The sequence below is a fragment of the Sorex fumeus genome, unplaced genomic scaffold, assembly GCF_029834395.1.
Source record: "Sorex fumeus unplaced genomic scaffold, SorFum_2.1 ptg000037l, whole genome shotgun sequence".
Taxonomy (NCBI): Eukaryota; Metazoa; Chordata; class Mammalia; order Eulipotyphla; family Soricidae; genus Sorex; species Sorex fumeus.
In genome coordinates this window covers 27,800,142-27,814,142 of record NW_026606094.1, presented here as the reverse complement: position 1 = coordinate 27,814,142, position 14,001 = coordinate 27,800,142, and the positions used below count along the sequence as shown (strand labels likewise).

General features: G+C 42.0%; 1 protein-coding gene across 1 annotated transcript in view; it reads right to left on the bottom strand.

Annotated features, from left to right (window-relative positions):
- RELN (reelin) overlaps positions 1 to 12,877 on the bottom strand; it is a 511,483-nt gene extending 498,606 nt beyond the window's left edge. Inside the window, exon 1 of the mRNA XM_056118569.1 lies at positions 12,368 to 12,877. Coding sequence (XP_055974544.1) covers positions 12,368 to 12,596 — 229 coding nt within the window. The 5' untranslated portion in view covers positions 12,597 to 12,877. The remainder of the gene's footprint in view (positions 1 to 12,367) is intronic.
- Positions 12,878 to 14,001: the final 1,124 nt, after the last annotated feature.

Sequence of the window (14,001 nt, the reverse complement as noted above, 5' to 3'; positions counted from 1 at the left end):
GCCTTGCATGCAGCCAGCCTGGCCGAGCCAGGTTCGATTCCTCCGGCCCTCTCGAGAGCCTGGCAAGCTACTGAGATTATCTTGCCCTCATGGCAAAGCCTGGCAAGCTACCCGTGACGTATTCAATATGCCAAACACAGTAACAGCAAGTATCAAAATGGAGACGTTACTAGGCCCGCTCGAGCAAATCCATGAACAACAGGAGGACCTTCATCAAATCAGATCTTGGGATAAGAAGTTTTACAAATTCCTACCTGACCCATGACTAGTCCCCCTCCACCCCTCCTCCCCCTGCCCCCTTCCCACACATAACTTTTTCTTAAAGTTAAGGTAACTTTGCTTTACAGGAGGATAAATGTTTATAAATTTTAAAGGTTAAAATATACCAAACCACACCCACAAGCAAAGTGCCAATATCCCTCAACCACTATTTATATGGCCCTTTCTACCCCCAATTTGGTTACACTGTCCTTGGAATCATCATCAGAGTTTGAGGGGTTATTTTCATTGTATATTATCGACTCCCTTGCTTTGTTTATATCCCACATATGAAAGAGATTGTCGTATTTGTCTTTCTCCTTCCGATTTATTCTGCTTTACCCAATCCTATCTATGTTCTATCCACGTTGCAACAAACTGCAAGATCTCATCTTTTATAGTTTCTAAGTATTCTATTATCTGTACACACAATTTCTCCAGCGATTCATACTGGTTGGATACTTGGCTTAATTCCCAACCATGGTTATTGTAAACAGCACTTCAACGAACAGAGGTGTACATCTGTCTTTTAAAAAATAGTGCATTGTAAAAAAATAAGTGCATTGTGTTCTTGGATAGATAATAAGGAGTGAAACTGCTGATGATATGGTAATTCTATTTTTAATTTCTTAAATCTCCATACTATTTTCTAAAAAGACTGAACCTGTTTACAATTTCACCTACAGGAACTTTAGATTTAAAAGTTTGCTCATTGGAATATAATAAAGGGAGAAACTGGAAAAGGTTTATGAGCCTAAGTGATGAAACATCTCTATTTGGACCTTTCTGTATTTGTTAGTATCATTATAAGGGCTATTATTCTTTTTTTTTTCATTTTTTTTTATTAGTGAAACACCATGAGGTACAGTTATAGGCTTACAAATTTTGTGCTTGGGTTTCAGTTATATCATTATAAGGGCTATTATTCTTTGGGTTAATAAAGTCCAATAAAGCAACCGGGAAACACGGACTTCCTTCAGGCACTCTAAGAACCTCTGTGAGTTCCAAACTAGGGGGCTTATACCCTGAATCTGTCTTCCACCTGCTAATTTCAGTCCACAGCTGATGGAAAATCACATTATGGATAAACTACTATGGTGTCAAATCCAGAAACATTTGTATTCCTAATGAAGATCTGTTCCTCAGCACCAGACGACCCCAAGAAGTTTGCAATCCCTCAAAGGCTACCTGGTCTGCTTGTCATAAAGCCTACGGCTGCACCTTGCCCTCTGTGACAGAACAGGAGGTGGAAGAGGGATCTTAGCAGCTGCAGCTATTTCTTTCAAAATTCTTATTTAAAAGAGTTCAACAGGAAACTGATCTTTAAAAACCATGACCCATGTATGAAAAAATAACCCTAAAAAGGCAAGTAGAAGACAAACATTATGGTAATGGTTTCACATTCACTACCAAAGAATACTTGTGGCTAGTGAGCAAGTGAAATAATGCAGAAAGCTCTGGGCTGTCACCCAGGACTGTGTGTAAACTATATCACTCAATTTCACACTGTACCTGCAGACAGAGAACACTCAAAGGAATTTACTAAGGAAAGAACTGTAGCACATATGATGAACTCCAATAAAATCTTTTATCATGGTTTTTGCTTTAGCTTATCATTTGCCTAAGATATTATATTCAGAACCTACCTAAGTTCTATTGGAGAGTCAGAAAACAAATGTTCAGTTCATTCTGAAGTCTAGTAAGAGCCATAGTAATAGTATAGGGGATAAGACACTTGCGTTATCCAGTTCAATCCCCAGCACCACACATGGTCCCCTGAGCACTACCAAGAGTGATACCTAACCACAGAGCTTGGAGTAAGCCCTGAGCATAACGTAGTGCAGCCCAAAACAAACTCAAAAAGTAATAAAAATATGATCATCAAAAGTTGGGACAAAATTTGCAAATCGCTTTTTTATATTTTTGTCATTCTTTGAAGGCATAGCTTTTCATGTCAGCAATATTCTAGATGCCATTGTTGCTTTGTGTTTTACCTGGAAGACATTGTCTAATCAAGGGACATTTAGAACAATAAAACCTATGAAATGCTGGCCTTGTTTGGTGTATCATTTTTCTTCTTTGATTTTACTATTTCTATTTTAAATATCAATTATCTTCTACCTTTATTATCTTTGCAAAATTTATTTTATTATTTCCTTTTATTCATTTCATGAAATAACTGTCACTTCTAACAATAAATGCATCTAGGTTCAAAGTATAGATTCTATAACAAGTCAGACTGAACTGCATAAAGCTTTATGATACTGAATACCTTGTCTCTCTGAGACTAAAAAAGATAATAATCATACTCAAATCATGAGGTAGTTGTGAGAATTACATGAGTTAATATACTTAATGCATTTAGATCAGAGCCTTGCACATAATAAGTGGTATTTTAGTGACTGCTATTGTTCGTGTTGTCATTAACTTAGTACTAAGTCCCAGAAGTTGCCGTTTTAATTTCTGAATAATATCAGTGTATAAAATGGGAATAGGAAGTCACATTTGTAAAGGAAAAAATAAACTAATATCTTATACTCCTCTATCATAAACACTGGACATACAACATTTCAGCAGGATGAGAATGCAGGAAGTGTTTACTGGATCAAAGGAAGTAAGGAAAGAACTGAACTATGGTCATGGGATATTTCAACACCCATAACAAAGGTGGCCTAAACAAAAATGATGACATGGTCCTGAAAGTAAAGTGAGATGCCTGTTTCCTCTGTCAATATGCAGCAAGCAAAAGAAATGACAAAGTTGGATTTGGTCCTAGAGGCTGAGCCAGACATAACAAAAAAGGTGAAAGTAGGGGCAGAACCCACATTCACATGTCACACATCGAAGTATTTTAAAGGTCAACAGGATTTACATATAGTGACACTGCACTTTAGAGAGAGAGGATTGTCACGAAATAAATTTTGGTGAAAGAACAAACCAGTATAAACTGTATAAGACACTCCAGAAATTGGAGATCAGGCTCAGGTTACCTTCTCAACGCCTTTACTACAAAAGCCAATAGAAAATGTACTATTTTTCCTACCAGCAGAAACAACATACCTAGAAAAATATTTAACTGCATTGTCAAAAATGTCTAGGAAATATCCTAGATGGTAAATCAAAGTAAGCAAAAGCAATTCTATGTGAGGATTTGAGCAATTCACGACTTCACATAACTATATGGTTTGCTTACAACAGAATGTAAACTACATGAACTCCAGTCATTTGTCCCCTATACTTACCTTTTAAACGTGGTAAGTCTAAGCTCTAAGACATAGAATCTTTGTACTGGAACTTTGAGCTAGAATAGGCTGTTTTGACATGGTGCAAAACAATGAACCCTGTTCAAAGAAAGACTGTGGGATCTAACCAACACTCATAGACTTTTCTTCTTGATTCCCAATCTATATTAAGTCTTACAGAACACTCCTTCCACTTTTATGACCCTACTAAGAACTCATTATTTTTTTTAATCAGAGGGCTTATACTCTGCTAGGCTCGGGGTTATTTCCTGTGATGCTGGCCCAGAGTGATAGCACAGCGATAGGGCATTTGCCTTGCAAGCCTTCCAGCCCGGCAGAACCAGGTTCAATTCCTCCGCCCCTCTTGGAGAGCCTGAAAGCTACTGAGAGTATCTCGCCCGCAGAGCAAAGCCTGGAAAGCTATCCCTGACATATTAGATATGCCAAACACAGTAACAAGTCTCAAAATGCAGATGTTACTAGGCCCGCTCAAGCAAATCGATGAACAACGGGAGAACAGTACTACAGTGCTACAGTGCTGGCCCAGAAAGTCTGATAGCTAGGTGCTCAGCAGGGTAGTTCTAGGCCCAGCAGTAATCAGGGACCACCAAGGCTACAGTCAACAGTACCAGGGGCCCATCCCAAGTTGTTTTTTCTTAAATATTTTTATTGAATTAAAGCACCCTGAGATGCAGTTACAAACTTTCATGACTGAGTTTCAGTCATACAATGATCGAACACCCATCCCTCCACCAGTGCGCATTTTCCACCACCAATGATCCCAGTACCCTTCCCTCCACCCCCAACCAATCCCACCTCCTGCCTCTGTGGCAGGCACTTTCCTTATCACTCTCTATTTTGGGGCATCATGGTTTGCAACACAGATACTGAGAGGCAGTCATGTTTGGTCCTTAGTCTATTTTCAGCACACATCTCCCATCCTGAGCAATCCCTCCAACCATCATTGACTTAGTGGTCCCTTCTCCGTCCCAACTAGCTTCTCACTCAGCACATGAGGTAGGCTTAAACAAGACACTGGTAGAACTTAACAAGAAAAAATACCTCCAACTCCATCAAAAAATGGAGAGAAGAAATGAACAGAAACTTCCTCTAAAAAGAATACAAATGGCCAAAAGTGCATGAAAACATGCTCTACATCGCTAATCATCAGAAAGATGCAAATCAAACAACAATGAGATATCATCTTACACCACAGAAACTGGCACACATCAGAAAGAACAAGAACAAACAGTGCTGGCAAGGATTCATGGAGAAAAGCACTCATTCATTGTTTATGGGAATGCCTTCTGGTCCAGCCTTTTTGGAAAACAATATGGACATTCCTTAAAAAACTAGAACTTGAGCTCCTATATGACCCAGCAATACCACTTCTGGGAATATATTCGGGGATGCAAAAAAGCACAGCAGAAATGACATCTGCATCTGTATATGTATTGCAGCACTGTTCACAATAGCCAGAATCTGGAAACAACCTGAGTGTCAGAGAACAGACGACTGATTAAAGAAACTTTGGTACAACTACATAATGGAATACTATGCAGCTGTTAGAAGAGATGAAGTCATGAAATTTGCTTATAAGTGAATGGACATGGAGAGTATCATGCTAAGTGAAATGAGTCAGAAAGAGAGGGACAGACATAGAAGGACTGCACTCATTTGTGGAATATGAAATACATAATATGAGACCAACACCTAAGGACAGTAGAGAAAAGGGCCAGGAGGATCACTAGATGCCACGTTTAAGATCAAACTTCCTCCTGCACTTGGGCCACATCCCTGGCCATGGTACTTGCTATCTTGAGAAGTGCATTACTGTGCAAAGTAATATTGCAATTATAAACCTTGGCAACATGAATAGCAAGTAAATTAAAGAATTTGATGTGATTGAGATAATGGAGACAGTCCATCAAGACAAAGAAGTCATACACACTTAGACGGTTAAGATATCACTGAATTGTCTTTAGACTCCTTTACTCAGTGTGCAGTTTTCTCAGTTCTGATGTTCCTTCTCAGTGTATGTATGTGCTTCTATGCAGTCTTCCACTCTGCATTGTGACCACATAACTGACAGCAGGGAAGGTACTTAAGTCAGAATTAAACACCTAAGTCTTGCAAAATCTTCTTAAAAAATTTGTAGTCTGGGAAGGTCCACTTTTCTACTAGGAATAACTAACCCAGACCTTCTTAAAAGGGGAAATGCAATACAACATTTTAAAGGAACAACATAATCGTCTACTCCCCCATTTCCATGTAAATAGCCAATGAATACAATAAATCACCAAAATGTTCTGAAATTTTTCATGTTACAGTCAGAAGAAAGAAGAGGACTAGAGGTGTAGAAAGGAAAAAATATACAGAATGGCCTGGGAAGATGGTACAGAGGTCAGCGCCCAGCCCTGGTTTGTTCCCCATAATCACAGGGTCTCTTAAGCATCACCAGCTATGCACCTGGAGTCCCTGGAGCACCAGGGAAGTGTTGCCTGGGTAGTCCCAGGCCCCGCAGGGTTCAAGCAGTATTCTGGGATTCTTACCACGACCTGTCTGGCACAGGTGGCCAGGAGTTACCAGAAGTGATCCCTGGGATCCCTGAGAACTGCTTGGAAGGCCCAATATATATAAATTTTTAAAACAGTAAAAACAAAAGGGAAGGAAGAAAGAGAACAGAAAGAAAAAATGAAACAAATTGTAAAGCAGAAAAGAAAACAAAAGAGGGGGAGGACAGCAAGGGCCTAAGACATGGTGAAAGGGAAAGTAGTAAAAACAAGAAGAAAATTAAGGAAGAAGATAGGAGCCAAATGTGAACAGAAGTAAGACACAAAAGGAAGGAGAGTGGCAGAACAGTTAAGGCAGAGCCGATTCTAAGAGTAAGAACAACTCTCCCTGCCTCAGTCATGCGCAGTGCTGAATGAAATATTCATGAGTACTCTGATCGTTTAGTAGAAAGATGTTAATTGGTAAAATTTTGTTTTCAAAATGAAGTCTTACTTTTTTCATTTTTGAAGGAATGTTAATTCAGCATTAAAATATAACTGAGTGTCCAATGTTTACTTTGGAACCACCAAATTCCTATAACAATCTATCTCTTTGTAGCCTTCAAAGGCAATCTAATTAGTTGTTTCTAGCTGTTGTTTCTCTGAAGGTTTGGAGTTTCCTAAAGTCACAAGTGCATTTGCAGTGATCCTTCCACACACCCTCAAAACCAGTTGCTATAGTAGGTTCCTACAGGGGGATTGCATGAAGAACAAAAGATAGGTACAGTTTTAGAAAAGTCCATCGTTTTAGAAATAATTGGTTAATCCACAGGCATAGTTTTCAATCTTAGAAGCTCTGTCTTCAGTGAGAAGGGCATGGCAGGTGACCACGGCAAAAATGACCTCTCGGAGCTATATGATTGATGCCAAAGTGTTATTTCCTTACAGGAGTTTCCTGAAAGTTACAAACAATTTTTTTAAATACACCGTTGTTTTGTTTTTTTTTTTTTGCATTTGATCAGTCATTAAAATTCTTCATATTTGTAAAAGCCAATTTCAAAAAATGTATTTTTAATAATTTTCACTTAAGGTTGATGAAACAAATTATACAAGTTACTTATAAATGACGCCACATCAGTGCAGTATGACAGTGGATTAATCATCTAATTGTATCTTGAAATCAAAATATATAAATAAGTGAATTTCCACATTTTTATGTATTCTACTGTTATGTCATTACTAAGATACAAACTAAACTGCTTGTCTCTGTTCACAGAGATCTGCCCACTCCAGACAATGAGCTTCACTTTCCTTTCTTTGTGATAGAGTGTAGGCCTCCCATTTGTTTTATTTCTCCACGACACAACGAACTTTACATTTTTATGTGAGACATCTAACTTTCTTAAAGCACCAATGTCCAAAAAGTATGATAACTCCAGTTATTCATGCTTTTCAAATATATAGACTATTTGAAACAAAGGGAACAGGATATCAGAAAGTATTTGTGAAGATTAATGACATGGTAAGTGTCAAAGCAGCATCTATAATTATCAGAATAATCAAAGAATTTAATATGCAATATCCAAAATAACTGATAATGTAAGATTTACCAGGAAATCCTATAAAGTCAATCTGATCCTGAGAATGGGAAAAATATAATCAAATATAGAGTACAGATATTTTTATTTGAATAAAACTATGAAAAATTTCGATACCAGTAGTGTCAATTTAAAAATCTGGTAAGAATAACTATCACCTACTTTATAAAGATGAAAGGAAACAAGATTTGTGGAATAATATAATTTTCTAATACACATGTTATATACACATTTTTATTATAGCAATAAACTTTCTTACCTTATTTTTATTATATTAATAAATACAGGTCACATATTAATTCATAAAATTGGAAGACATATTCAAATTAAGTAAGTTCTAATAATGCATTGTTGTGAATGGCAAGAAACTGGTTCTAACTTGACTTTTTAGTTTATGGTTAGAATTGAAACTCACACAGAAATATACATTAAATCAAAATCTATGATTTAAGAAACAGTCTGGAACATAGAAAATGCATTTGAAATAAATTATAGAGAGTGAGATGAAATATACGTCAAATAGAGCAAAATGCTTTAAAATGGTCAATCTTCAGTCATACAAGGAGGACACAGGTGCAGTTCACTTACAAATTGCATCTCATAAGTGATTTGGACATTTTAAATATGTTGATTCCAGAATGTGCGACAAATAAAGAATGTCTATATACCAGATCATCAACCACTATTTTAGCAAGAATGTATTCTTTAAATTCAAACAATAAAATTATTTATTTGAAAGGAATGTAATCTGGAACATATTACCAAACATTGTGTATGATTTAGCTATTATTCCTATATTTGAAAGGTCACTACACTGCACTGCCTACGAACAGTGATTTTCAAAGAGCAACCAGTTAACTTCAGCGCACATGTATATAAAATAGTAACGCTGACACAAATACATCAAAGGACCCTAAGTAGTTTATTGTATCTTTAGGAAATTGTTCAGGTTTAGTAATAGAAATTCATTTTCCAGCTCACCCATCACAGACAGAGTTAGATAAATAATGAAAAGGAGGGGACTAAAGCAATAATACAGCAGGTAGAGCACTTGCCTTATACATACAACCCAACCCAACCCGGGTTCTATTCCTGACCCCCAATATGGTCCCTTAAACGCATTAGGAATGACACCTGATCACAGAGCCAGGAGTAACTCCTAAGCACTGCCAGTTGTGGTCCCCTAAAAAACCTAACAAATAACAGAAAGGAAACTTAGCAAGCATAGATTGCCAACAGCAACAAGGAGAATTTACAAACACAAACACACACACACACACACACACACACACACACACACACACACACACACACACATCCTCTGTTTAAAGTTCATCACTGAACTAGTAAATCACTAGTTTAAACTACTCTTTAAAACACATTTTAAACCATATCACTAATTCAGTTCTATTTAAGACAGTTTTCCCTTCTTTCAGTATTTTGGACTAGAGCAGACTTCACTGTGATAGAATACTCCTCATGTTAAGTCATACCAGCAATAGAGAATATAGTAATTCAGATAAACTGTAACCACAGCTCAAGCAGACTCATTTACCTATGCTTGGCTTTCAGAAATGTAAATTCCTTCTCCCTTTTTATCCCATCATTTGAAAAGTTCTACCCCCTGAAATTGTAGGTCTCGGCCTAGAAACCATGTTGTGGAAATTAACCATATCCTGGGATATGTGGAAAAACAAAAGAAAATTCTAGGGGAAAATGTTTTGGTCCTAAGACCTCTCTAATGCAACATGATGGCTAGAAGACATATTTACAGAGTTTGCTTGTCATACTGTATGGACGCAGACACCACAATTCATTGGGACTAATGCTATTGGGACTAAGGCCATCGCAGTAGTCGCAGCATCTCAGTGAAAAATTACAGGAAGGGACTACAGAGGTTAAAACATTTGCCTTGCATAAGACTGTGGCAAGCAGAGCAAGGTATGGCCTATCCCCTCTGCACCCCTGCACCCCAAAAAACTGATGTGATGCTTAATTTAAAAAAAAAAAAATATATATATATATAAAACAAAGGTAACAGGTATGCAGTGACACCTTATAATTAAGAGGACTATTAGCTGTAACCACACACTGTTTTAAGATGCCAAAACCTTAATACTGGCATTAGGAGACAATTCTACTAAAAGTACAAGTATCAAAATCTTTAGTATAGGATTTTTTTCTCCAATTTTAAAATGTAATCAAAATCATGAAATACAGCAGAGACCTATAATTCTGCAACACTTTTACATTCACTGACATTTGCTTCTCCATTTCACATTTTGAGCTCTGTCACAAAGCTTAAGTCTCAAAGGGCAACTGACACAGTCTGATCCACAGTAATGTACCATGTTGGTTGTGACTGTACATGTCACCTCTCTCTTAGCACACTTTTTTTGGTAAAAAAGGAAAAAAAAGTGACAGCCATCAGCCATACCTAAATATTGTTCCTCCAAACACTCAGTTCAATTCTAAATTATAGATTAAAACTGGTTTCTTCCTGACATAACTGCTACATTTTAAAGATTTAGAGAGATAAAAATCAACTCTCAAACTAATATTTTCCAGACTTAACTTTCCCTGTCACCTTTATTTTTAAAGGTGAAACTGTTAAAAATTGTTTTAACATTAATTTTAAACAGTCTAAAAGAAAAAAAGAAATGTGTAAGCATATCTATAACTGCAAACATTACTTTTAACTTTTGGAGGGTTTTATGAGGGAAAATTCATACTGAAGGCCTATAGCTTTTATTCATTTTTAAAATATTTATTCATAAAATAAGTATTTTATAAAGCAAGTTAGATAAATCTAAGTGCTGACTGAACTATTTCCAAGCATACAATGATCTGATATTTTTAAAGTTACTAAGAGAATTTATCTACCTTTTCTGGAGGCAGGAAAGAGGTAGAAACTGACAAACACCTTCCTCCCCAACATTGTCCAACTTACATATTACACCTCATTCTTACATTCCTTTTCAGACTTAGGGTTGTGATTATGGCAGTTTAAATTTGACCTGTTTCCTATTTCGATAGAAAAAAAAAGAAAATCTTCCATCATATTAGGTATTTTGAACTTTTTAGGCCAAAAGTTGTGGGAATCAAACAAAAGTCTTGAGCATCCTTGCTTGGGCTTTTATCACTGACAGACTGTTGTCCCATTAAGCCCATCCTAGGTGCCTTAACCTACCATCCTCACCTAGAGCTAATAAGGGGAAAGCAGGACCCATTGCTAGAACTCAAGGCAATGACTGTCTCTCAGCCTTGGAGTTAGCTCTGGTTTGCCATCATACTGGCTAGTCACTTAAGTTTCTCATGACCTTAAGAAAAAACATCAGACTGTCCTTGAACAGAGAATGGAGCAAGCACTCTTATGAACTGACTAGTAAGAGAAAATTAATTTTCCAAGGTCTAAAATTACAGACAAGAGAACCGCCAGGTTAGAAGAAAGTTGTAAAGGCAGTATTTTAGACATCACTAGGAAACATTTATTTAGGCTAAGTGTTTTAAAGCAGATATGAGGGGCTTTTTTTCTTAAATAGAAATCTCCTAAGGACTTCAGTAATTTTTATGTGCATTTTTATCTGAAATGTCACATGTTCTGTGAATTATCTCCCACTTGGTCAATTACTGTTGGCATACTTTACACCCAAACTACATGATTATGAGACAATCGTTTATTTTTATTTTTTCACTGAGTATATAAAGCTTGTAAATTCTAATTAAATGGTGCCTGTCATATATTATATCCTCCACGGAAGTCAAACATTCAGAAGTTCCAGAGGAAATAAAGAAAATAAGGACCTTTCAAAAAAACAATGTTTCCACATACTCAATTTCCTAGCTTAAAACTATTTTAAGACATATGCACTAGAAAACAATTCTATTTCCTAGGTCTAAATTTTACTTCTTCGTTAATGCTTCATTTTGACAGACTCCATAAAGCTCTTTTTCTTAAGGTTACCTTTAAATTCTGAGGGGCTTGCCAACTCCTACGTGGAAATTGAAGTTGTGCAACTAAAAAGGGGTGTGGGCGGGGGGAGGAAGGTCATTCATGAACGTCTTAGAGATCATTCTGCAAACATGCAGCACGTCAAAAGTAAGCAGAAGATCAGAACCCCAGATCTATGACGGCACCGGAAATGCCACTTTACAAAGAATCAGAGCTGGAAAAGGTCGCTCAGTTTCTGCTGGGCTGAGCGACACGGATGGAAACACCTGGGACCCCCGGTTGGGGAGCGGCGGGAACTACGCAGCGGGTGACGGCGCGCGCTGGGCAGCCGCGGACCAGGGGCAAGTCAATCTGTCACCAGTCCTGTCTGCCAAGTCCCGTGCCATCCCCCGCGCCACCCGGGTCCCCTTCAGGGACAGGAATCGGAAACAGGACAAAGGTCTGGAATTCAAGACCTTCAGGGTTAGGAAACAAGATGTGCGGCTTCGTGCAACGAGTCAGAATGCGAGGTGCGGGGAAGAGTGTCACCAAACGCCAGGAATTATCCCGAGTGACCCCGTAAGAACCTGCGCGCGGTATCTGTGTGCGGGGAACGTGTGGCTGCGAGGAGACTCGATCCCAAGTCAGAGCTGCGCTAACTTTGTTCTCCCTCCTTACCCCCCCGCAACACACACACACACACACACACACACACACACACACACACACACACACACACAGCGCGACATTGAGTTGGGGTTGTCCTAACTCAGGGCGCGATGGAAGGAGGGCAGGGCTGCAGGCTGCGCGGGCGGGCGCCGGGCGCGCCGATGCCGTGGTACCTACCATGGTATTCTTGTCCCGGCACGTAGTAGGTGGGGCTGCCCGCAATGTGCAGGGAAATGAGCACTTCGCCCTGCTCCCCATCCCCTTCCAGCTCCCCGTGGTGGGTGCACAGGAAAAAGAAGGGCGAAAAACGGGGGTAATAGCCCACCGCCGCGCGCACCCTCAGCGTCGCCTCCAGCACCAGCAGCGCCAGGAGGAAAGTCCGAGCGGCCCAGCCTCTGCGCTCCATGCCGCCGCCGCCGCCGCCGCCGCGCGCCCCGCGCAGCGCTCGCTCATTCAGTTTCGGAGACGCCGCCGAGGGGACACGGGAGCCACGCGGGGAGAGCGGGCGAGTGCGCGGGCGGCCCCGAGCCCCGCCGCCAACTTCCAGCGCGGGTCGGCGGCGCCCAAAGTTTCTTGGGGGCCGCGGGAAGCGCGGGGCCAGCCGGACAGAGAGCGCCAGGGACGCGTCTCCCGTCGTCTCCGTGCGCCGCCGCCGCCTCCGCCGCCGCCAGTGCGCGACGCCCCTCGGCCGGGCCTGGGAAAGCGCCCGCCCCCCTCCACACCTTCTTAAAGCCCCGGGCGCTGCGCCCCCCGCCCGCCGCCGCCACACGTGTCCCGGCCGCTCCCCCGCCCCCGCGCGCCCCGACCCCGCCCGCTTGCGCTCGCTCGCTCGCTGGCTCAGCCGCACCACGCGCCGCGCTGGCTGTGCCCGCCGAGGGGTGCGGTGTAGGGGGTTGGGGGTGCGAGATGGGGGGTGGGGGGAGTGGACAAGGCGACCTCTGAGTCGGCTTAGCGCCCGGAAGCTAAGCGGGACGTGAGAGCCCGGGGCCGCTGTCGGGGGCCCCCATCTCCTCGGAGCCTGGGCGAGAGGGACCCTCCCTCCGGAACCCCAGGGTTAGATCGTTCCCTTGGGCCCCTAGACCTGCTCCCCTTTCCCCCAAACTGGGTCCTCGGGGAAGGAGACGGGCGAGGAGGCTCGGCGCGGACACCGCCTTCTTTGTCTGCGCCGGCTGCGCCCCCCGCGCGCGCGCCCCTCGGGGCTCCGCCGCCTCCGAGCGCCGGCGACCCGCACAGGTTCCGGGGGCTCCGCACCCCCAATTCCTCCCCCACCCAGGCCTCTTGCCCTCCCGCTGCGCCCCCCAGTGGCCCTGGACCCCCGGGCGGCCCGCCCTCGCAGCCTCCCCGCGGCTCCGGGTTTGGAAAGGAGACACCGCGCGAGTGTGGACTTGGCGGCCGCGAGTGGTGCCTGGAAACCGCGGCTCGCGCTGGCCCGGAGCCCCGGGAGCCGACGCGGGGTCCCGATCGCTGCTCCCCGCGGTGCTGTGCTGAGAAGGGCGTCTTTAAAAAAAATCGATCTTTTATTTCCTCTAAATATCAGTGATGACCCATGTCCCAAAACGCCCGGGCGCGGGGTGGCGGGACGCTCTGGGGAGCCGCTAGCAGCGGCGGCGATTGAAGCGGGTGGTAATGAGCCGCTACGCGGGCGAGCGCGAGGACGTGGACTCAAAAGCACGTTTGGAACCGAGGGTGGCGGGCAGGAGCCCTGCGGCTAGCGGAGATGTGGGGCGTGGGGCAGCCAGATTTTAATGCCTCTCCCCACCCACCCTGGGTTTGCTACTAGCCAACCGAAGCCCGCACGCCCAGAAAAAGCT